The following is a 26109-nucleotide window of genomic DNA, read 5'->3' on the forward strand; positions in this document are numbered from 1 at the left end:
GCGATTTTTTGAGAGCGCACGTACTGTAAAGCAGTTTCTGGAGTTTATCTCAAAAGTGATGGAAATTCACATGGGACTGTTATGCATTTATGGGCAGCTTAGGCCTTGACCAAAACTCTATTTTATTTCTTGCTATTCATTGTTGATATCGAGGGAACCTACAAGCTTTAAGCAATCGCTGCTTTTTAGACGTTTCAAAGCTTTTCATCATTCTCAAATTATTCTTCAATAAAACCACACGTTAGTTTTGAACGCTCTGCGTTCGTTACTATAAAAGGTTATGGAAAGCGCACGACGCGAAGCTGTATGCGGAACCCCGCAGTTTAAAGGTGGAGGGAGGATTTCAGCACTGGCAATTCCGAGTCAAGATGTTCCTGGATTCCGTTGGAGTTTTGAATACGCTGATTGGAGATGCGCCTGCAGCTGAAGCTGAAAAGAAGTTTGGAGAAGCGGACCAGAATGAGTCCTACCTAGTTGGTTTCCTTGCCAACGAGTGTTTGGCGATTGTTTGCGAGAAAAGAACGGCCAAGGAAATGTGGACAGCTGTCGAAAATACCTTTGTAAAGAAGTCATGGGAACTCAGAACCTGGTGAGGAGGCAATTGAATCGGCTGAAGCTACGGGACTGAGATTCCACTTGCTGGTGTTCGAGGATCTCATCTGGCCCCTCTGATTATTCATAGTGCTACCTTAGCTTGTAAGGTGTGCTTTTCCTTATGGTTTTTCTGATTTGCTGATGCTTTCACGATTAGAATTGTGCCTTCGTTCATGATTTCTTAGACGACGTTCTGACGTCAATGATAGACCGCAAATATTGCATTGTAAAGGCCGTTTATTTGTATGGCAAAACAGGTGCCTCTCTAACTTGGAAATATAAAGAAACCTTTTTTTGCAAATTTTGCATTCAAACGGTCTCTCGACAGTGTGCTTTTTCTTATGGGTTCCCACATGTATAGCTGATTTAAATGATGCTCCGCAAATATCGCAACTGAAAAGCCGTTCTTTAGTATGAGAAACCATGTGCCTTACGAGTGATGTTCTATTCGGATTTCCTTTTCCACAAATCGTACACTCGTGTAGTTTATTTTGGGTTTGAGTCTCAGATCTCATAATGGTGCTCTGATGAAGCTTCAAGTGTAGGTGAAATGGTCTCAGATTTTTGTATTGTTTACCGCATATGTCGCAGGTGTATTTTACTGATTTATCACTTCGGCCGTTATCAGTCCGAATTGGCTCTAAACCTTCTGTTTTGCTGCAACAGAAAACATTAAATATGGTCTGATAAGTGTGATAAATTAAGTTTAATCGAGAGAACTCGCGAAAGTTACGAAAAGGTAAAATCTAGCATTTTAAATTAAGTTTTGAAAAGGTGCTTTTCGAGTACTTTTATCGTCCATATTCTCGTCAATATTTGATTTCCTACGTCAGTTGGGAAAACAAAATGCAAGCTTGTGAAACTATACTCTTTTTTTCTACTTTCATTGCAATAATTCAGAAATAAACAAGTTAGCTTAGTTATTTATCGTTCACTATAATATTAAGCATGAAAGTACTTACCCTGCCGAGGGCTTGATCTTGTGGTGCTTCATATGACTTTTGAGAGCGCCAGGTCTCTTGTACGATGCGTCACAGATGTCGCATTTGAAGGGCCGTGCATCGCTGTGAATAACCATATGTTGTCCAAGATGATAATTACTTGGCAATTTTTTATCGCATTTCAGACACTTATGAGAGCAATCTATGCGGTGTATCTTCATGTGGGTCCATAAATTTGATTTATGTGAAAAACGTTGCTTGCATATGTCACACTCAAAATTCTGGTCTCCTGTGTGAGCTTCTTTATGGGAGTACAAACTATCAGCTTGGAGGAATGTTCGGCTGCAGATATCACACGCAAAAGGTCGTTCCCCGGTATGAGTTCTTCTATGTGTAGTAGAGGAAAAAAAAAAATAATAACCCTGTTATAGAACAGACTTAATCAAATATAATTATAACCCTGTTATGTCGCAGTAGCTATATTCTAGCAGTTATAGCAGTTTAAAAATAAGAGAACAAAGAAAACGGTTTTTCTTCAGAACTAATACGTTTTTCGTGAGAAGCTGTAATAAATAAAAGTTGTCCCGTAAAGTAGTTTTTTTTTTTTCATCGCCCCTATAATTTTCTCAGAAGTGGGATACGGTCCTACGGTGTTCGAGACAAACGGTCTTTGGAACTGGGACAAAACGTTTAGAATGTCGGATGATGAATTTCACGGTTTCGACGAGGAAGAAGATGGGGCTCGGGCTCTACCCAACGATGAGGAAGAGGATCGTCTGTTAGCCAGGTTGATGCGCAAATTGATGACGGAACGAGTGCTTGGTCTCGAAACGAATGAAGAACGCCGAGAACGCAGTCTCCATCCCGAAGAGGTTAAAAAGCTCTTGCCAACATTTGCCAGTGGAAAGGATGTGAAAAAGTGGTGCGCAAACGTGAATCATTTTAAGATGATGTATAATTGGACTGATCAGACTACGTTACTATACGCTAGCTGCCAACTAGAAGGAGCCGCAAGAGAATGGTATAAAAGCGTTCAAACGAAAATTGCAACATGGACCCAATTCCAGATGAGTATCCAAACAGCGTTTCCAGATGACGACAATGAAGCGGAAATCCATTTGGTTATGTCAGACATTTGCAAGCAGAAGACAGAAAGCTGCGAACACTACGTCTTCAGAGCGGAAGCACTGGCTGCTAGAGGCCATATGAGTGAACAGGCCAAGGTTACGTATATTATTACCGTTTCGGAAGTTGCCTCGAGTTGCTTAATCGAATACGCTGGTGTGAATCAAATAATACCATTCGGCGAAAGCGCTCAGCATTAACAACAACGGCTGAAGGAGCATCGAAGCAACAAAACACCAATGCAGCGGCGGTCAAAAGTGGACAAAACAATCGAAAATGCTTCAATTGCAACGCGTTGGGACACGTTTCAGCTGACTGCAAATTACCGCAGCGCCTACCTCGCTGCTTAAAATGTCATCGCACAGGGCATGAAGAGAGGCAGTGCATCCAGCAGTTCCAGCAGCCCAGTAACCCGAAGCCACAACTACAACGACAGCGCCCGGCACAACAAATTACGAACCTAGTTGAATGTACAACGGAAGCCGATCTCGATGTAGATGAAAATGGACAATTCCTTGGGCACCTGGATCAGGACGACAAGACCGAGGTAATATTTCTTCTTGACACAGGAAGTGAAGTGAGCCTCTTGAAAGAGAAATTCGTCCCAGTCGGTACTCATTTACATCCAGTTAGTGATAAATTCCGTTTGGTAGGGTTGAATAATGCACCAGTTAAAACTAGCGGTGTTTTCGAAACGAAATTGAACTGTGGAATCATTAGCTACAAAGTGGATTTTTTGATTGTTCCTAATGACACAATGAAAATAAGTGGCCTAGTTGGACGTAAATTTCTAAGAATGAACAATGTTGAGCTCACTAGAGTGGGCGGTGGTAAAAACCAGATTGATGAACCTAATGTAAATAGTTTTGATGTTCTTCTTATGTCAGAAGTGTGCGGGAGTGATTGCGACTTGTTTATAAATGACAATATCGAATTGGATGTTGGGGACAACAATGCAACCTTTGCATGTACCGAAAGCCTGAATGGCCTATTTCATACCGAATATTTGACACGAAAAAGACCTGAACGACCAGTAGTTCAATATAGGCTTAAAGTTAGATTGAGGGAGGATAAAGTTTACCACGCCAAACCGCAACGTTTGTCCATGTTTGAACGCACAGAATTGAATAAGATGTTGGCGGAACTTCTTAGCTCAGGAGTTATTCGCGAGAGTAATTCTCCATATTCTAGCAGAGTTGTTTTAACGCGGAAAAAAAACGGTGCTTTTCGTTTATGTGTAAATTTTCGAGCCTTAAATAAGTTGGTGGAACGTGATCATTATCCGATCCCCGTAATTGAAGATCAGATTATGAAGTTGGCGGACAAACGTTACTTTACGTCGCTTGACTTGAAAAATGGTTTTCACCACATCGAAATAGAGGAAGAGTCGCGAAAATATTTTTCCTTCGTGGTGGAAGACGGTCAATATGAATATACCAGGATGCCCTTTGGTTATTGCAACGCCCCTGAAATTTTCGTCCGGTTCATTAGCAAAATATTAGCTGATTTTATTAAATCTGGAACAGTCGTTGTGTTCTTTGATGATATTTTGGTTGCAACATCATCCATAGAGAAGCATCTTGAAACGTTGAAGGCTTTATTCCGCGTCTTATCCGACAACCACGTTCAGCTAAACCTATCGAAATGCCATTTTTTGAAAACTCAAGTAGAGTACTTGGGTTATGATGTTTCATATAATCAATTGCAGCCTTCCGACAAACACGTTGAAGCAATAAAAACAATTTGCGCACCAGGCTCAACGAAGGCTTTGCACCAATTCATGGGATTGGTTAGCTATTTTCGCAAATTTATACCGTCTTTCAACAAAATAGCTAATCCGTTATACGAATTACTCAAAAAGGATGTACCCTTTGCTTTCGAGCAACGTCACCATGATGCTTTCGAAAAACTGCGATCAGTTTTGGTTTCAAAACCTGTACTAGGAATTTACTCCCCGACAGCAGAAACTCAATTGCACACCGACGCTTCAGCGAGTGGTTTTGGTGGCATTTTAATGCAGAAAAAATTAGGCGACAAGTCATTCCACCCAATAATGTACTTCAGCAAGAAAACGAGCGTAGCTGAAAGTAAACTACATTCGTTTGAACTCGAGACATTGGCAATAGTCAATAGTCTAAAACGTTTTCGTAATTACTTATTTGGGCTCCGATTTCAAATAGTAACGGACTGTATCGCATTGCAAATGACCCTCAACAAGAAAGAGCTAAACCCCAAAATTGCCCGATGGGCCATGTTTATCGATCAATTTGATTATGAGATCGTCCACAGAGCAGGGGAAAAAATGAAACACGTTGATGCTTTGTCTAGAGTCTTTATTCATGCTATTGAAAGTGATAAAAACGTTAAGTTTGACACAGAAGATAGTGCGCTATTCGTCAATCAGCTGAGGGATGCTAACATCCAGAAACTAAAGAAATCTTTAGAGAATGAACCGAGCGCTACGTATGAAATTATCGATGGTATTTTGTATAAAATAAGCGGAAAGAGACGTTTGTTGTTTGTGCCAAAAAATATGGAAAACTCGATTCTATTTAAATACCATAATGAGCTAGGACATTTCGGAATCGAAAAGGTTGCTCACATGATAAATCGAAACTTTTACATTCCAGGATTACACGATAAACTAAAAAATCATATATCTCAGCGCATAACGTGTATTGAATACAATCCTAAACAACGAAAACTTGATGGTTATCTGCAAATTTATGAGAAACCGAATAAGCCTTTTCAAACGGTACATGTAGACCATCTCGGTCCACTAGAAAAGTCAAAGGGAAAAAACATGCATATTTTTGCTATCTGCGATGGTTGCACAAAGTTCATTAAATTGTATGCCGTAAAGACAACTAACGCAAAGAAAGTAATGAAATGCCTCAAATCCTACTTTCTTGCATATTCAGTTCCAAAAGTAATAGTGTCTGACCGCGGGTCAGCATTTACGTCGAAAGATTTCAAATCATTCGCTAACGACCACGGATTCTATCACGTCCAAGTAGCCACGGCTTGTCCTAAGTCCAACGGCCAGATAGAGCGGTATAACCGAACATTGATTCCACTACTGGCTAAATTAACAGAAGAGAATAAAATACAATGGGATAATATCCTATATAAAGCAGAATTTCTATTAAACAACACATATAACCGCGCGATTAACGATGTTCCATCTCGTCTACTTTTTGGTGAAGTTCAACGATTATCTGTAGAGAAACGGTATCTTGAGTACATGGCTGAACTGAATGATGAGGACGAACATAATCTACTCGAAATTCGACAAAATGCAGCGGCTAACGTGAAGCGTGTTCAGGAATACAACAAACAATATTACGATAGCAGAGTTACGAATAATACGATTTATAAAGAAGATGATTTGGTCGTTATTAGAAATGTAGGATCAGTGGGAGAAAACCAAAAATTAAAACCAAAATACAAGGGACCATATATAGTCAGAAAAGTTCTAGATAGCAATAGATACGTGTTATCCGATGTGGATGGCTTCCAAGTAACAAATCGCCCGTTTTTAGGAATTTTCGACCCGAGTAATATGAAACTATACCAGAAAGCTACTTTGGCTGACAGTTCTTTGGTTGAGAGTAGCACTGACGAATCTAGTTAAACGTATTTAAGATGAGCAAGTTGAAAACTTCTTTTATTGAGGTCAATAAAATGGTCAGGATGGTCGAACTGTAGTAGAGGAAAAAAAAAATAATAACCCTGTTATAGAACAGACTTAATCAAATATAATTATAACCCTGTTATGTCGCAGTAGCTATATTCTAGCAGTTATAGCAGTTTAAAAATAAGAGAACAAAGAAAACGGTTTTTCTTCAGAACTAATACGTTTTTTGTGAGAAGCTGTAATAAATAAAAGTTGTCCCGTAAAGTAGTTTTTTTTTTTTTTTTTCATCGCCCCTATATATGAACCTTCAAACTGAATTTTGAGCTCAACTCCTTGTTGCAGAATTCACAAGCGTACTTTTTCCGCGGCTGATTACCAACACCGGTATTGCCCATTTCCGAACCGTTGGAATTGCTGCAAAAAATAGAGGTTTTCATTTTTCCAGCTTTAGCTCAATTTGGAAACAACTTTCTTGTTTGGCTGAAGAGGGCTGTTAGCTATCATTTGTACTGGAAAGCTCCTATCAAGCGATATCACTGATGTTGTGTTTAGTTTTTTGCCCGATTTTGGAAAAGGTTTTCAGTAATGCTGCGCTAAATGGCCTCCAAATCCGTTCTTGCGTTATCTGATTCAAAAATTTTTATTTAGAGGAACCGTAAGTCGATTTGAAAAATTTTCTGTTGAATAAACGTGAGGGCGGATGGCGAAATATCTTTCATCCTGAACAACAGGAATAGAAGATTTGTGTAATTTGAGAGCAGAATACACTAGCAGCAATATTGGCTCAAGAAAACGGCTGAATTATACACCGATTCATGATTTGTGAAGCTTCTTGAGCGTTCGACTTGGTGATTAAATAAACCTATGAAATCACAAACCATCTGGTTTGGGAATGGTTTACAATTGAAATTTGGTGACTGAGTGTTGAGAAATAAATAATCCCTTTAAAAAAATAATTACCTAGAACTAGAAACTGGAACTTCATCACAATCTACCTCAGTTTCATCTGTAATGTTTGTCACAGGTTCTTTTTTCACATTAGCTGAACCAGCTGAACCTGTCCCCAGGGCGTTCGTTACAGTCGATTCACTAGAGCCCCGATCGATGCTAGCGTGACACCTGTCACTTCGTAAAATGGTCTATGGAGATAAGTGACTTTTCACCTACGCACACTAGTAAACGGGTAAACCCGTGTAAAGTTGCTTTTGGTTCCTTCAAACTGTAAATCATCGCATTTCGTTGCTTCGACTTTTATCACATTTCACCATTTTTGGCCGATTATGTTCAGCAGCTTCTTCCGATTTCTGAACACGAATGAAAACATTTATTCAGAAACAAATTTAGAACACAAAAGTGTTCAACTGAATATTTGTCCAACTGCTAAAACATAGCATTGCAAACAAAACAGCCATTTGTAAATATTTTCCTCAACTAATGGCACTAACACATTCGTACGTAAAAAGATCTACTTTGCAATAATTCAGAAATAAACGATTGCAACAATTCATAAATAAACGAGTTAGCTTAGTTATTTATCGTTCACTATAATATTAAGCATGAAAGTACTTACCCTGCCGAGGGCTTGACCTTGTGGTGCTTCATATGACTTTTGAGAGTGTTTTGTCTCTTGTACGATGCGTCACAGATGTCGCATTTGAAGGGCCGTGCATCGCTGTGAATAAGCATATGTTGTCCAAGATGATAATTATTTGGCAATTTTTTATCGCATTTCAGACACTTATGAGGGCAATCTGTGCGGTGTATCTTCATGTGGGTCCATAAACTTGATTTATGTGAAAAACGTTTCTTGCATATATCACACTCAAAATACTGGTCTCCTTTGTGAGCTTCTTTATGGAAATACAAACTATCAATTTTGAGGAATGTCCGGCTGCAGATATCACATGAAAAAGGTCGTTCCCCGGTATGAGTTCTTCTATGAACCTTCAAACTGAATTTTGAGCTCAACTCCTTGTTGCAGAATTCACAGGCGTACTTTTTCCGCGAATGATCAACAACACCGGTATTGCCCATTTCCGAACCGTTGGAATTGCTGCAAAAAATAGTGGTTTTCATTTTTCCAGCTTTAGCTCGATTTGGAACAACTTTCTTGTTTGGCTGAAAAGGGCTGTTAGTTATCATTTGTACTGGAAAGCTCCTATCAAGCGATATCACTGACGTTGTGTTTAGTTTTTTGCCCGATTTTGAAAAAGGTTTTCAGTAATGCTGCGCTAAATGGCCTCCAAATCCGTTCTTGCGTTATCTGATTCAAATAATTTTTATTTAGAGGAACCGTAAGTTGATTTGAAAAACTTTCTGTTTAATAAACGTGAGGGCGGATGGCGAAATATCTATCATCCTGAACAACAGGAATAGAAGATTTGTGTAATTTGAGAGCAGAATACACTAGCAGCAATATTGGCTCAAGAAAACGGCTGAATCGTACACCGATTCATGATTTGTGAAGCTTTTTGCGCGTTCGACTTGGTGATTAAATAAACCTATGAAATCACAAACCATCTGGTTTGGGAATGGTTTACAATTGAAATTTGGTGACTGAGTGTTGAGAAATAAATCCGGAATACTTCGTGATAAGGGCGAATCTAACAAACTGTAAACAAAATGAGATTATACCGAAAACGTATGAAGTGAACTACTATCTACCTTCAAACTTCGAGAAAATGATGTATCTCTTTTTTAACTATTGAAAAGTTCGATGTTTGTTAAGGGCGAAAACTACTTTATATCAAAATGAAATGGAATGAAGAATAAGCCCTTTTTGCTGTTTACGTTAGTGAAAGGCGAAACTTGACTTCATCTTGATGAATGGGCGAAATCAAAGTTGTCAACAAAATAAACATCAAAAGCAAAAGGCGTACTCCGATACAATAATGTAAACACGGCGTATAGTAAAGGGCGATACTGTCGAGCAGATGAAAACAAGGCGCATAGTAAAGGGAGTAAAGGGCGATACTGTTGAGCAAATCAAAATAAGGCGCATAGTAAAGGGCGATACTGTCGAGCAGTTCAGAATAAGGCGCAAAGTATAGGGCGATACTGTCGAGCAGATCGAAAAAGGCGCATAGTAAAAGGCGAAACAATCAATTCTTGAATATACTATGTAAAGCGACTGAAATTCAAGTTTTAGGTTTACCATGTACAAAGCTAGAGCAATTTTGCTTTTATTAGAATATATGGATGACAAACTTATTGTTCAATAGTGATTTAGGATTTGAATTAGTGATTGAAAACTTTCTTTGCCTTTTTTGAGTTTTGTTGTCATTGTAAGATTCGCCCTAATCACGAAGTAGTTCGGAAATAATCCCTTTAAAAAAAAAAAACAATTACCTAGAACTAGAAATTGGAACTTCATCACAATCTGCCTCAGTTTCATCTGTGATGTTTGTCACAGGTTCTTTTTTCACATTAGCTGAACCTGTCCCCAGGGCGTTCGTCACAGTCGATTCACTAGAGCCCCGATCGATGCTAGCGTGCGAAGTTTCCACTTCCGTAGCCACAGCGTCGGATATTATAACTTCTTCTACCTTTATTGCTGAAATAAATTCTTCCTTCATTTGGCTTAATTCCTTTATTTCGCTCAACACAACTGTGTTTAGGTTTACTTTATCACTCAATTAGCTTCACAATGTGGCAGCAAAAAAATTTTCACAGAGTTTAACAAAATTCCCAAAATTCAGATGCTTGTAGAGGTAATCAATAACATGTCAAGGCCAGAGATGCCAGATGTTTTTGAAAAATGTCTGCAACTGCTCGAAAAACCGGAAAAATGTGCTCGAAAACTGAAAAAAAATCTATCCGTAATCCTAAAACAATTTGTTCGCGCAGGCAAAAGTTTGTAAAAATCTGCACACATTTTAAGAAAATCTGCGCAAATATAAGAAGACTCTGACAAATATCTGCAGAAACCGTGGAAAAACTGCAAATATCTGCAAATCAAGAAAAATCTGCACATGAACTCCAAAAATCTGCGTTTTGCAGACAAATCTGCACATTTGGTATCCCTGGTCAAGGCATACACGCTGAAAGTATACTGCTTATTAATGTACAATATTTCTCGTAAGAAGTCCCTACACATGGGTGGAGGACTTGACGGTGTTTCGTCAAGCGTTTTTTAAACACAAAGCTTAATTAAAAATTACAATATAAATAACATTATAATAATAACATAATAGTAACAATCTATTGAGACCAACACAATAATTGCAATTCGCTTGGTTTTTTTTTTCGACTACGCTTGACTTATCACACCGCCGGTTTTTGTTTCGCATGACCTAACAAAACTATATACTGGCGGGGTATGTAGGGCTTAATCGAGGTTTATACTAACCCTAAAACCACTAACAAAACCTCGTGACTAACGTTCACCCATTGCACTCATATAGTGTAGCATTACTAACCCTTCCCACTTCTCTGACAACTACTACTACTATTACTCTCATTATTATTTTTCTATTTATACATGTGTGTATGCATATGTATGTCTTTTCACCCGTATGTTTTATTATAATTATTATTTATTTCTGTCATTCAGCTGTTTAACTGTGCGAATTTATTTGTTCCCAGTGTCAATCCCAGTTGCGATCTAATGGCAATTTCTTTATTCCACCCAGCTCACCCACTTTCGCTTGATTTTGACCCAGTATTGACCCGGCGTGTTGCCCAAAGCGCACCGTTAATTTGTCAGTTTCAATCCACCGTCGCACGTGCTTAGTTCATAAACAATTCGTCCCCTTGATGCTAGAACTAGATAACTCGAAATTTGTCGGTTTTGAGTTAAGTATGGCATCTTATTTATCGCGTCGAGCTCTATAACATATCCAAAACTCGTTGAAATACGATTACAAGTAAAAGTGTTATTCATCAATTATAAAACTATATATCTCAAAGTAAAACAAGTGTGTTTTGTGCTAAAACTAAATAACTCAGCTCTTTGTTGATTTTTTCGTTGCTTTAATAGACCTGAAATGATATGGATGCGTTTCAGAAAATCTGAGCCATTCAAAATGGCATTTGAATCGTCATCAACAAAATAGGTCAAATTTTTAAACTCGTTTTTCTCGAAACGTCAATTTTCGAGTTATCTAGTTCTAGCATTAAGGGGACGAATTATCTGGCATCTCTTTCTTACTTGCGTTCTAAATCGTGATGCCATTTCTTTATTCTTGGGTAGACTTGCACTGACCCTGTGGAATAAAAATTCGCTTTAACTGCTGTCAGAACGATTCTATTTCGATTTGATTCGACCCATCATTGTGCAGTTGGCACCCTAAAATGGATAGTTGCGCAGCGAATGTTGAGCCAGTTTTGGCGCACCAATACATGAGCTTTGAATGTAGACAACTGCCTAGCATCTCTTTGGATTACGTCGTGAGTCGCAGTATCGTTTCATTATTCCAGGTGTTGGCACTGACCCAGTGGAGTGGATAAATTCGCTATTAGTTATACGTTTTTGGTAGAATGAATTTCATTGGGTGGTGGTATATGTTGGCGGTCTGAATGTGGATATATGTGACAGTACTTTTCGGCTTTGTCCTCAACCACTCCCATACTTATTTTTTTTTTTTTGTTTTTTTTTTCTTTTATTTTCTTTCTCCTTTTTATATTTTTTTTTTTGCGGTTGCGAGACAAAATTGGTATAGATCAACGAGCACGACTAAAAGAACCATGGCTAGCAAAGCAATAACGCGGACGGACTTGCATGGGACATGTCGAAAGGCGCGACCGAGGACAGAACGGGAGACGGCATGAATGAGAGCAACAGACGCAACGACCACAAGTAAGACTGCCGGCATTAATATCGATGCAATGAGGCCTTGGAACAACAAAGGTATAGTCAACTCTGTGGTGAGTTAGGTGATATGAACCGGTAATAACAGGTACGTTCCCCATTTACAACACATAACTGCCGTTGAAACCTTCAGTTCAGTGTAAATTCGCTCACATGTGCTCTATTGGTCGCCAGTGACCGTTGCGTCATGAATTGCTCCTGGAGGTTTTGACAATATAACCTGGGCCTAGTGTAGAAGTAATTCGCTTACGGCGACCAGCTAGACAACCCACCCTAAGAAGAAGAAGAATATTTTTCGTAAGAAGTGATTTTTTCGAAAATGTTGATGAAATGCAGCTCTACATTTTTTTGAATTTCCTGTCGCAACATGATTGAAGATTGCCGAAAGAAAACCAATGCTAATGTTGCTGACGGATGAGCTGGCGATCAGTAACAACTGATGTTTTTATGGCGGATACCAAAGGCAACAAAAAGCTGCAACCCTCGAGGTTGCAATTAACCCAAATTTGTGTAAAAAACGCCGAGTGTGTAAATATATGTTTTTTTTTTAACTCTAATATTTATTTAGGCCCAACCGCAAAGCATAACGGGGCCGATTATCTTTTGGAGTAGAGAAAAGCCAGCTTGAGTAGAGCCTGTATCCCGACTGCTCCTCCTCAAACAGGCATAAAAACCCTCTCATCTTTTCTCTTTTATAAATACAATTTAAAAATACATATCATTTAAACCTACGGCTAATAATAACAATAATAAATAAAGTTCTTCTCTGTCAAGTCAAAATCAATTCTTAATACTATTCGTTAAGGTGTGATGGTTCCTTATATCTTTAGAAATCAAAACTTATATCTATGTTTGGTGGATCATGTCTCTCAGAAAGAAGCGATGATTCATGTGTCTCTAAAAAGATCAATAAAAGAAAAAAAAAGGAACAGAATTAGTGTGGAACTTTTTGATGGAGGTTGTGTTGGAAAAATAAGAAGAAGAAGCAAGGAGATAATCAAATTCGATACTTGATATCTCTTAAAAAGTCATAAATAGGTATTACAAGCGCTGGGTTGCGGCTAGCAAGCGCATCCCGTACTTGCATTGTAAATGTCACTTTCTTTTTTCGGAGAGAACCAATAAGCTTGGTCCTTGCTCTGTGGTACTTAGGGCATACGAAGACTATATGATCTATATCTTCGTACCCTCCACATTCGCACAGATTACTATCGACTAAGTTTATTCGATAAAGGTGTGCGTTTGCAACATAGTGATTGGACATTAGGCGCGAAATAACTCGAATGAAATCTCGAGTTAAATCTAACCCTTTGAACCAAGCTTTTGTAGACACTTTGGGCGAAATCGAGTGCATCCATCGCCCAAGATCGTCTTTATCCCATTTTTCCTGCCAGTTTGCCAGGGCCAGTTGTCGAGGCAGGTGAAAATACTCGGTATAGATGATCGGTCTATCAAATATATCTCCTTCTATGGCACCCCTTTTCGCTAACAAATCAGCTTCTTCATTGCCTGGGATTGAGCAATGAGAGGGGACCCACACAAAGCAGATAATGAAAGACCGATCAACCAGCACTTCTAATATCCGTCTAATTTCCGGAAGGAAATAGGACGGGTGCTTGACCGGTTTAATCGATCGGAGAGCTTCGATAGAACTGAGGCTGTCCGAGAAGATGAAATAATTGCCTGGTGTCTTGAGCTCGATAATTCGCAGCGAATTGTGTATGGCAGCTAATTCAGCTACATATATGGAGCAAGGCTGTGCCAGTTTGCGGGATATGTGATGATCTGTGTTGAAAACGCCATATCCGGATTGTCCATCCATCACAGACCCGTCCGTGAAAAAGGAGTTCTGTTCTGGGAGGTGGCCGAATTTTGCCGAAAATATTAATGGCACAACTGTTGGTTTAAGGTGTTCGGGAATTCCATGGATTTCTAGTTTCATCGTCAAATCAAATACAACAGAAGAATTGTTGAGCGATGTTGAAATCTCACGGGATGGAGCAACAACCGAAGGGTTTATCTCCATGGTCATGAACCGCTGGTATACTGACATACAGGGTTTCTGAACAACTTCCAAACACCTCTCATAGTTCTCGATTATCATTGGGTTTGCTATCTCCGATCTGATGAGGAAACGAAGAGCCAACTCGAATAGCCTCTCTTTGAGTGGTAGTACTCCCGCAATGACCTCTAGAGACATGGTATGTGTCGATTGCATGCAGCCTAGAGCGATACGCAAACAACGGTATTGTATCCTCTCTAACTTCAGCATGTGTGAGGCTGCGACTCCTCTGAAGCATATGCTGCCGTATTCTATTACGGGCAGAATAGTGGTTTGGTAGAGTCGTATTAAATCCTCTGGATGCGCTCCCCATGATGTTCCTGTTACCATCCGAAGAAAATTAATTCTCGGTTGGCATTTTTGCTTCAGGTAATTGATATGTTTTTCCCATGTGCACTTAGAGTCATACCATACTCCTAGATACTTGAAGCTAGGTGACTGAGTGATGGGTATTCCGGACAGAACTAGCTCGAAGCGAGGTGGTGGTCGCTTTTTTGAGAAGACAACCATCTCCGTTTTTTCAAGCGAGAACTCAATTCCAAGACAGCTGGCCCAACTGGTCAGATTATCTAGCGTTTGTTGCAGGCTGTTTTTCATATCTACAGCCAGAGACGCCGTGACTGATACTACGCAATCGTCAGCTAACTGACGCATTGTGCAGCCGTCCGTCAAGCATGTGTCGATGTCACTGATGTAAAAGTTGTACAACAGCGGACTCAGACAAGAGCCTTGGGGGAGACCCACGTAGCTTGTTCGTGTTATTGTTGAAGAACCGTGGTTGAAAAGTAAATGCTTTTCAGACAGCAGGTTGATCAAAAAGTTTGTCAATATAGGGGAGAATCCTCTTTGATGCAGTTTCTCGGAAAGAATTTCGATTGAAACTGAATCAAATGCACCTGTGATATCCAGGAAAACCGAGGTCATTTGTTGTTTGCTGCCAAGAGCCATTTCTGCTTCTGTGGCTAGCAATGCCAGGCAATCGTTAGGGCCCTTGCCCCTACGAAAGCCGAACTGGGTCTCTGATAGTTGGTTAGTTGTTTCTGCCCAGTTGTCAAGTCTACGCAGGATCATTTTTTCAAGCAATTTGCGTATGCATGAGAGCATCGCAATCGGCCTGTACGAGCGGTGATCTGCGGCAGGTTTGTCTGGCTTTTTGATTGCGATAATCTTAACCTGTCTCCAAGCTTCCGGAATCATATTGTTCCTGATAAGCTTATTGAATAGTTTAAGAAATCGTAGCTTGGCCGAGTCCGGCAGGTTTTCCATCAAATTAAATTTGATCCTGTCCGGTCCTGGAGCCTTATTCTTGCAAGACGCGAGGGCAATTGAAAACTCCAACATGGTAAATTCTGGTTCTTCAATAGCCGTTGTATCGCTGAGTTTTTGCTGTGATGGGACAGCGTCTGGGCATACCTTTTTCGCGAAATCATAGATCCAACGTTCAGAGTATTCATCAGCCTCATTACTGTCGGACCTATTGCGCATTTTTCGAGCCGTATTCCAGAGATAGCTCATAGAAGCATCTCTGGGTAACGTGCTTATGAAATTTTGCCAGTATGATCTTTTTTTCAGTTTGTGTAGCTTAGACTGTTTTATTTCAAGCTTCCTAAACTGATCATAAAGCTCGATTGAGCCACCATTCCTGAATGCTAAGTATGATGCTTTCAGAGCTTTTTTCATCTCGGTGCAATCTTTGTCCCACCATTGTTTGTTGGGACGAATTTTCAACTTGTTCTCAGGGGCGGGCCTCGTCTGAGAGTGCAACGCGCTATCTAGCACTAATGTTGCAAGGAAGTTGTATTCGTCAGATGGGGAAAGCTCTTCGTTTGTTTCGAGACCCTGGGATATAATGTTCGAGAATTTTTCCCAATTAATATTCCGGGTAAGATCATACTCTACTTCGACTGTGGTAGCAGAATGGAGCCTGTTCATAATCGAAATACTGATTGGCAAATGGTCGCTACCGTGGGGATCTTGAATAATCTCCCATTTGCAGTCCAAAGCTATTGAGGAGGAGCACATCGACAAGTCTAATGTGCTCTCTCGTATTGGAGGCCTTGCTATTCTCGTAGCTAACCCAGGTATGTTCAATAAGGTCAGATCGAAGTCGTCTAACAAACTTTCAATGAGAACAGCACGGCTGTCATCCCTGGGTGCTCCTAACGCCGTACCGTGAGAGTTGAAATCTCCCAGGATAAGGCGTGGAGTCGGAAGAAGTTCAGCTATTTGTGTCAGCTGCAACCGATTAATAGTAGCTCTAGGCGGAATGTAGACTGATGCAACAGTGAGGCCCTCACCAGCAATTGTTATATGGCAAGCAACAATTTCTATACCGTCAATTGCTGGGAGAGGAATACGGAAGAATGTGTAGCATTTTTTGATACCAAGGAGCACTTCGCCATAAGAGTTTCCTCGGTCTAAACGGATGATATTGAAGTCTGGTACGGCTAGTGTCGTATCAGTTGATAACCATGTTTCAGATAGCGCGAAAATATCGCATTTGCTATCGTGAACCAGAAGTTTAAACTTATCTAATTTGGGGATCAAACTTCTACAGTTCCATTGTATGATCCTTGTTGTCGATTCGTCACTTCTGTTGTCTAATTTAGACATCGAAGGATACGAACGCGAGGAGGGGCCATTTGGTGCTTAGTTGCTTACCCAACATGCAGATTGTTGGAAGCCAAGCCGAGATCATACTTTTAAGAGTATCGGATAAACCAAAAATGGTAAATATCCATTCAACGATCATTTTGAATGAGATACGTCCATCAGTGGTCTGTATTTCAGGTTCCGATGACTGTTTTCTGGCGGAAGCAGATTGTTTTCCTGGTAGTTTGGGAAACTCTTTATCGAAATTGTTACCCTCAGGATTAAGCTTGAATCCTGGAGGTGACGGCTTAGCAATATTTTGCTTAGGAGGACCACTTGGGGTATCTGTATGCGTTTTCTTCTGCTCTTTTCTAGGGAGCTTGGGGGAAAATACGCTTGGTCGTTTCCGCACGGCCCCGCTTGACGGAAGAGGTTGATATACCTTTTCATCATCATTGGGATCGTCATGTTCCAAGCTGGAATATGGATTTTCCTGATGCTGTAAGGCAGTCTTTAGCATCTGTGCAAATGACTGCTTACAGCGTTGTTTCGTCGATTTTTTCAACGCTTCTGAGCGCAATTTATATGTTGGGCACGCTTCTATTTTATGTGGTTCACCTCCACATAGACAGCATTTTACGTGCTGTTCGCTACAAGTGTGGTTAATCTCGGAGATTTCACCACACTTACAGCATTTAGATTTCTTATTGCAGTGGGTTTTCGTGTGCCCTAACTGCAAACAGTTCGTACACGTCATGACTTTCGGAAAAAAAAGTCTTACGGGTAGTCGAAGCTTGTGGAGCTCGACAAAATCCGGAAATTGAAATTTGGATCCTGGACGACAGCATTTGCTTGTCGAGGATCAGAAAAGGTTGCCTTCAGCTTGTCCGTTTTGACTTTAAAAATCTCAGTCAAGCTGGTGTAATCTTTCTTCAGAGTTTTGCATATCTGCATAACTCTGAGAGGTTTATTTTTGGGTCGGAAAAACACGACCCAACGAAGACCGGGTTGGTTCACCTGGTACTGTTTGACCCGTATTGGCACATCATTAGTGGATGGGACAATCGGGGCAGTTTTACGGGACCTTTTACGCTTCTTTACTACATCAAAGAAAGCGTTGTTGTCATTTATGGGAATCTCGGCAAAGTCCATCCCGGACTCTTCACCCTCTGAGGAGGATGAGAGGTCCGGTGGGGTAGCCAGACCCCCAACCGCCATTCAACGGCTGCGCAATGTATCAAGTATAAGAATATGTAATATACTAATGTATACAAGGTAAAAAAAATGAATATATGTATTATAAAAAGAATGCAAGATAGATCAGTTATGTATATACACAAGTGGGAAAGAGAATAAATAAAAAGTGTCACTTATCTTTGTATGTAGTTGTAATCAGCACTAGCGGGAGTTACATCGACTGCAAAACGGCGCCGCCGATTTTCTCCTCTGTCAACGCACGCGCCAAAACTAGCACGACACCTTCCAGCACAGTTGCGATGTTGCACCGTCTGAGAAACGGCGTCACCGCCTCCTTTCCCTCGCCGGAGCTCCGATCAAATCGCCCTGTTCTGCTGGGAGAAGAAGCAAACCAAAAAACAAGCGCTGCACCTTCCAGCACACGCGCCAAAAGCAAGCACTTCACCACTACCACACACTGTTCTTCACCAGCGAGCGCTAGAAAAAACGGTAAATTAATTTAAGCGAACTGCGGAGCGCACAAGAAAATGAACTTTCCTCTTCGGCTGCCGAATAAGCAATGTAAATATATTTTGCTTGTCAGTTGTGTGTAGGAGTTGTTTTTGTTTTGATTTTGGTTGTAGTGACAAGCAACATACTCGCCGCTGCATGTTGTTAATTTAATTTTAATTCGTAGTTTTTGTGTTAATTTTCATTTAAATTTTTATGTTAGAAGTATTAGATGTTAGATGGTAAATTATCGTTCCCTATTGTATCGCGTGTGCCCTTTGCTCCTCCCGCTGCAAAAAAGGTGACAACATAAACGGTAAAACGGTCGACCGCGGTGGCAGGATGCCAATGTTTTGTGTGTTTTTGTTGTGGTGAACATCAAACAGGAGGAGTTTTTGAGACCGCGAAGAAGCCAGAGGGAGAAAGTGTCAAACGACGGGACGATTCGGACGCGTTTTCGGTGGAAAAATTTTGAGACGAAGCGAAAGTGCCGTTATCGTAGCACGCGTGTGAAGGGAAAAAACCGTTCAACGGGGGTGAACCGAGTGCACATAAAACCCCCGACCCGTGAGTGAGTGACACAGTAGAGTGTGGGATCGCCGGTTTATGGGAAATTTTGGTATTTCCCCGGCTAAGTGATAAGGATTCCTGATACGCTCGCCACTCTCGCTACAAAGGGTAAGCCGATCGAGCCAAGTCTCCCCTTTGTAGCTAAGCGTCAAGGAGAGTGAAGCAGGTGTAACCGAAGGCGCGTTCACCTGGGTAGTTCATCGCGGTGGCTACCGGGACAGTCTACGGTGAGTAGGTTTGTCCGGTGATATTTCACCACCGTCGCTGAGGGGGTTCCGCCAAAGTAGCCCTGCTCGCCCCCTTAGCTAAAAGCCAAGGACCCGCCATTTCTACGTGTCAGCGAGGAGAGCGGAAGGTCAGTTTTTTTATTTCGTTTCTTTTATTTATTTATTTTATTCATTGTATTCTTGTTATTTATTTGTTTTAACTAAATTTATTTCCACCCAAGTAAATCTACGTTGTGTAGAAGTACCCCCGTGAATCGCCACCCGCCAGGTAAATCGACCCCGTGGAAGCTGGGGTGGTAAGCGATAACTTACAAAGCGTATCAGCGATGAGAAGAAATTCCTGTTGGATTCGGGAGCCATTACCTATATGACGAATTTGAAGCAGCATTTCTAATCCTTTGACATCTTGGAGGAAATAGCGACAAAAACGATAATGGGCCAGAGCTAGTTTGGCAAATCTTTGGCATCGTCGTCCTGGTTACATCAGCAAAGGAGGAATGTTCACTCTAGCTCGTGAAAATCTTGCCCTTGGTGTATGTTTCAAGCCGGAGAAAATGAAGTTTTTCTATGTGTGTGTCCTGAGAAAACAGAGTCGGGATCTGTTTAATGGCACAAAAGATAGAGGCAATCGACTGTTGGAGCGAATTTATTCCGCTGCGTCAGAGGCGTTTGATAAATTTCATGAATTTGAGGCGATGGCAACAGTAGCGTGTGTGGCTTTTAAAACTGACTGTAGACTACGAACGTGAATACTACTTCAATATCCAGAAGAAGATTCAAAGGTTCAACAGAACCCTGATTGAAAAGGTACGCACAATGCTGATTGGAGCCAATGCACCAAAGGCGCTATGATGTGAAACTGCGTTGCCTGCCGTGTTTATCATTCATTTCGCCATCCTGGAATGCATTTTTCTAATTCTTACATGGAACTTTTCTATCACTCTGAACCAGACTGTCATTCATTGGCTTGATTTTGAGGTAGATGGTGACAAGTGCTGGTTCTTGTTAGGATTGTCAATACCCTGCACCAGATGTTTGTTATTTCGATAAATGAAACCGAATCCCCACGGCAATCAAACTGTAAAAAGGGATTGCATGGTATATAAAGCCCTATAGTTAAAGTTTGGACGACTGTCACTGAAAAGTTCCAATCGAACTGTCAGAACTTGTTCCAATCGAACATAAGAATGTTTGACATGTCAAGTTTGTCTTAGTAGATGGGAAGTATTGTGATTTAGCAATAGCAAAATGCGAAAAAAGAGATGAAACTGGAATAAAACAAAAAAAAAAAACATTGAATTCCAAAAATCTTCGATATTTTATTTTTTAAATGGTTACAAAAATCATAACGCCATAGACCTCCTTTCTATTGTCTCTGATCTTTTGCTTCTGATTAATTTTTAATTTTGTTTTTCCTCACTGTTGACAACTGGATGCGATTCTGAGTTACTAGGGCTGTTGGTGATACATGGAATTTTGAACGGACATTATGTAGCTTGTTTGGAGTGAGCGTAATCAATCGACATATTATCCGGTGTCTCACTGAGCCACAAACCTATACACAGGTCCCGGTAACTTTTAGTCCTTTTCCATTCTCCGACGCGAAGCATAAATCATCGTGATTAGAGTGGAACTGCAAAACATGTTTTTTTATTCGGATTGATATTTTAAAAACGCCAAACTTACGCTACAAAGACGTATCGTTTCTGTTTTAAAAAAATCCTCCGGTAATTCACAAAACTCAAGCCATTTTCAGCGATGATTTTTATTGGTGAGGAATCGAAAATAGCTTATGTTTTCAAAATTTCGTGATGTTCAAAACAGCACTTCATTTTTTCACTGCTATATGTAGCTAAACAAACTGAAACAAAAAACTATGAAACTGAAAATACGAGTAGTCATGTGATAGGGGTCTTCACATCAAGCTCGTATACGAATACCCAGCCGTAAACTGTGTATCTTCCATTATTCGTCAATGGAGGTGAGCATTTTTACGGCTGGGTATTTGTTTACGAGCTCGACATGAATACCCATGACTTTTTTTTTTTGCAATGTTGCTAGTTCTTTGAAATTTTAGAATGGCTGCCAAATCGACGGAAATTCAGTCGGCCAAACTTTAACTCTAGGCCTTTAATGGTATAGACCTTTTTACGTACGAATGTATTAGTGCACCTAGTTGAGGAAAGTATTTACAAATCGCCTTTTTGTTTGCTATGCTATGTTTTTGCCAGCTGGACAAATATTCAGTTGAATACTTATTATAAGTTCTAAACTCGTTTCTGAAGGAATTTTTCATTCGTGATCATGAATCGGGGGAAGCTGCTGAACATTATCGACCAAAAATGGTAAAAAGTGACAAAAAGTCGGAGCAACGAGATGCGATGATTTACAGTTTGGAGGAAACAAAAGCAACTTTACATGAGTTTCGCGTTAATTAGTGTGCGTAGGTGAAAAGTCACTTATCTCTATAGACCATTTTACGAAGTGACAGGTGTCACGGATCCTGCTGATATTGATGCTGCTTTTACGTGCGTTATGTCAGCGGTTCCGAGCTTTCTGTCAAAATTTCATTCATGAATTGAGTTTACAAACGTCTCGTAAAATAGTCTATTGCGATTTTTCTAACCTTTCTTTCTTTCTATATGCATTGCAAACGTTGTAGAGCAAACACGTATAATAAAGTACTTTTATTATTTAACCTAAAATTTCCACGTGTCCCGATTTTCCGTATCACTGCACAAAGATCTTATCAGCTCTGACTGTGCACATAACCTGACGGAAACACGTCTGAACTCTGGATTGCAACAACTGTTACCTGAAATGTTTATTAAAACATTTATTTTAGCCCTCCTACGAGTGAGTCTCCGGATAAACTGACACGGTTGGTCAAGTCGACGATGGATCGGTTGATGTGCGTAGTTCGAGTTTCGGGGGCACTTTCGAGTCCCTTCGAATCTCGAAGAGGGTCACGGCAAGGTGATGGATTATCGTGCTTGCTATTCAACATCGCTTTGGAAGGTGTGATACGTAGGGCTGGTATCGACACGAGTGGCACGATTTTTAGAAGGTCTGTTCAGCTCTTTAGCTTCGCCGATGACATTGATATTGTAGCACGAACCCTTGAAAAGATGACGGAGACGTACATCAGACTGAAGCCGGACGAATTGGACTGGCCATAAACGCATCTAAGACCAAGTACATGAGAGGAAGAGGTTCCAGAGAAGACAGTGTCAACCTCCCGCCACGAATTCATATTAGCGGTGATGAAACCGAGGTGGTAGACGAGTTCGTGTACCTGGGCTCACTGGTGACTGCTGACAACGACACCAGCAGAGAAATTCGTCGACGCCTTATGGCAGGAAATCGTGCCTACTTTGGACTCCGGAGGACGCACCGCTCGAATAAAATCCGATGCCGCACAAAGTTAACCATCTACAAAACACTGATCAGACCGGTAGTCCTCTACGGCCACGAAACCTGGACTATGCTCGTGGAGGACCAACGCGCCCTTGGGGTTTTCGAACGAAAGGTGTTGCGTACCATCTGTGGTGGAGTGCAGATGGAAGATGGATCATGGCGGAGGCGGATGAACCACGAGTTGCATCAGCTGCTGGGAGAACCACTCATCGTTCAAATGGCGAAAATCGGGAGACTACGATGGGCTGGGCATGTCGTTAGGATGTCGGACGACAACCTGGTGAAAATGGTTCTTGATAACAACCCGACTGGAACAAGGCGACGGGGCACGCAGCGAGCAAGGTGGCTCGATCAAGTGGAAGACGACCTGCGGGGCCTCCGCAGACGACATGGCTGGCGAGCTGCAGCCATGGACCGAGTTGAATGGAGACAACTTCTTCGAACAGCAAGGGACACTTCGGACTGGAGCTGACTGGTAAGTACGAGTGAGTCTCGACAAGCCACAATAACGAACCATGTATGGACCCCCTGTACCTAAACCGCAGGGTTAGCACACCTATCTCAAATTGTCGAGGACTCAGGGAAATTCTCGAAATTGTCGATAAAAAGACTGCGTTAACCAAATTTTTATTCGCGTTAACGTTCTACGTCTATTTTATCAAACCATACACTTAACGCACGATGCGATGCTTACATACGTTAGTTTCACCCCAATAATTTGTATGTAACGTATCGACTTAGAACAATAGCGCTTCTCAAGTTTCACTTGTGATTAATTTCTGCCTTAGATGCTTTTGCGATTTCTCGTGCGCTTTTAGCTTGCTTTTTGTTTTACAGGCAATAGCGCAAATACTACATTTGTAAGGTCGTTCTTGCGAGTGTGCTTTTCCATGAGATTGCAGGCTAGAAAATGTCACGAATGACGAGCTGCAAATATTGCATTTGAAAGACCGTTCATTTGAATGGGTAAGCATGTGCTGCTTTAGTCTGCTATATAAAGGAAATATTCTCATGCAAAATTTGCATTCAAACGGGCGCTCAGAGGTGTGCTTTTCCCTATGTTTTCTCAAGCCAAGAACTGTTTTAAAGGGTAAATCGCAAACATCGCAACTGAGAAGTTGTTTTTCAGTGTGAGCATCCACATGCGTTGAATGATTTTGTTCGGATGTCATGGTCTCTCCTTTCGCCTTATGCGTTTGTTTATGATTTCTTAGACTATATTCTGACTTCACTGACAGACCGCAAATATTGCATTGGAAAGGCCGTTCATTAGTATGGCAAATCAAGTGTTGCTTTAGCATAGAGGGAAGCAGAAAACCTTTTCCGCAAGTTTCGCATTCATGTGGCCTCTCGGAGGTGTGACTTTTTTTATGAAATCTCATTTTTAGAGCTGACTTAAATGATGAACCGCAAATATCGCAATCAAAAAGCCGTTCTTCAGTATGGCAACTCATGTGCCTTATGAGTTCTGACCTATGCCGATTTGATATTCCACAAATCCTACACTCATGCAGCTTTGGCACGTGAGATTTTATTTCGGTTGTGACCTGATGAAACTTCAGATGTATGTGAAGTGCTCCCAATCGTCTATACTGTTTGCCACATATGTCACAGGTGTATTTCACTGATTCAACACTTCGCCTGTTATTGGTCCGTTTTGGCTCCGAACATTCTGTGTTGCTGCAACAGAAGAAATAAAATGAATTAGTTTATAATCAGTGTATTGAGTTAATAATTGAATTAACTTTATCAAGCAGCATAGCATATAGATCATTTCAAAATAAACTAACCCTGGAGATGATTCGACTTTGTGGATCTCCATGTGTCTTTTCAGAATATGGAGTCTCTTATACGTTGCGTCACATATGTCACATTTGAAGGGTCGCGCATCGCTGTGACTGCGCATATGTTCTACTAGACCGCAATTACCTGCGAATGTTTTACCGCAAATCAGACATTTATGAGGGCAATCTGTGCGGTGTATAGTCATGTGGGACGATAAACTTTGTTTTATAGAAAAACGTCGCTTGCATATGTCACACTCAAAATCCCGCTCTCCTCTATGAGCACTCTTATGGTACCGCAAATATCTGGCTGTGCGAAATGTTTTACTGCACATATCACACGCAAAAGGCCGTTCCCCGGTGTGAATTTTTCTATGCTCGTCCAAGGTGCATTTTGCTTTGAATTCCTTGTTGCAGAACTCACAAGCGTACTTTTTCCGCGGATAATCACCAACACCGGTATTGTGCATTTCTGAACCGTTAAGGTTGCTGCAAAGAAAGGAGATTTGTAATTTATTCTGTTTGTATGCAAAAGTTTAATGAAGTATTACCCATCGTAAACAATAGGCATAGGAGACTCACATTACGTGAGTCGGGAGCAGAATTTGACTCTATATTTATGAAATGTGAATCGTTTTTCGAGTTTATCTTAGTGATTCATGAAACGCATTAAATTACAAACCCTTCACTCCAAGAATGCGGGTACAAAATTACCTGGAGTTAGAAGCTGCAATTTCGTCACACGTTGCGTTAGTCTCAACCGCATCGATGATGCCCGTCACAGGTTCTTGTTTCACATCAGTTAAGCTCTTCGTCGTTAAAACCGGTTCATCAGAGCACCGATCGCTGCTAGTAAGCCGAGTTTCTCCTTCCACAGCGTCGGATATTATAAGCTGTTCTACCTTTATTGTTGAAATCAAACCTTCCACTTTGATTTGGCCGGATTCCTTCATTTTGCTCACAAAACTCACGTACTCGGAACAAAACACCTTTTTTTGATTTTTACTTTCTTAGCCCTACTCGGTTCAGTTACCAATGTAGCAGCAAAAATTTTACAGAACTCAGCCTTAAGTATAGGTAAACAAAAACATGTCAATGTATGCACGCTAAAAGCATACCGTTTAGCTCAATGTTCAATAGACCTATTTACGTACAAAATGCAAAAAATTGATAGCACTTGCACTCAAGTAGACCGTGGGCGATTATTACAACAAAAAATAGACAAATTTTACGGTACGCTTCGGGCAGCACGCCAGGTGCCAAAATCAAGCAAATAAAGAAGGCTTTTGACCATCCCTATGACATCGCGCCAGGTTTCCAGACCGATGTCATGGCAACTGTTTCCTGAAGCTGTCGCCGATGATGATGACGCTAGTGTTGAAAATATGATCATAAGCTCCGTTCATTGTGCCGCATGTGTTACTGTACAGATTTTTTTCGTGCTTCTAACTATATTGAATTTAGGGCTATCCAGAACGTGTTGAAACATGTTTGAACATGACCATTTGTGTTCTGCACAAAATCCATAGAACGTTTAAAACAAAACAGTCGTTCTTCGCTTTTTGCATTCCTACACACCACTTGCAGCAACAGTTGATCTCGCATGGACGGAGCTTATTCGGCTGTTTCGCAAGCGCTGACAGCCTTTTGACGGATAATCGAGCC

At 40.8% G+C, this 26109-nt stretch overlaps 1 protein-coding gene across 1 annotated transcript; it reads right to left on the reverse strand.

Moving 5' to 3' along the window:
* Positions 1–79: 79 nt before the first annotated feature.
* Positions 80–25398, reverse strand: LOC129716613 (zinc finger protein 493-like). The gene is made up of 8 exons (XM_055666447.1): positions 25159–25398; positions 24406–24933; positions 23420–24340; positions 9646–9927; positions 7868–8350; positions 6596–6711; positions 1557–1923; positions 80–1251 (listed from the first exon to the last, which is right to left on the reverse strand). The coding sequence occupies exons 1-8, from the start codon at positions 25395–25397 to the stop codon at positions 714–716; spliced, it is 3474 nt and encodes a 1157-aa protein (XP_055522422.1). The 5' UTR covers position 25398; the 3' UTR covers positions 80–713.
* Positions 25399–26109: the final 711 nt, after the last annotated feature.

The sequence above is a fragment of the Wyeomyia smithii genome, chromosome 1, assembly GCF_029784165.1.
Source record: "Wyeomyia smithii strain HCP4-BCI-WySm-NY-G18 chromosome 1, ASM2978416v1, whole genome shotgun sequence".
NCBI classification, from domain to species: domain Eukaryota; kingdom Metazoa; phylum Arthropoda; class Insecta; order Diptera; family Culicidae; genus Wyeomyia; species Wyeomyia smithii.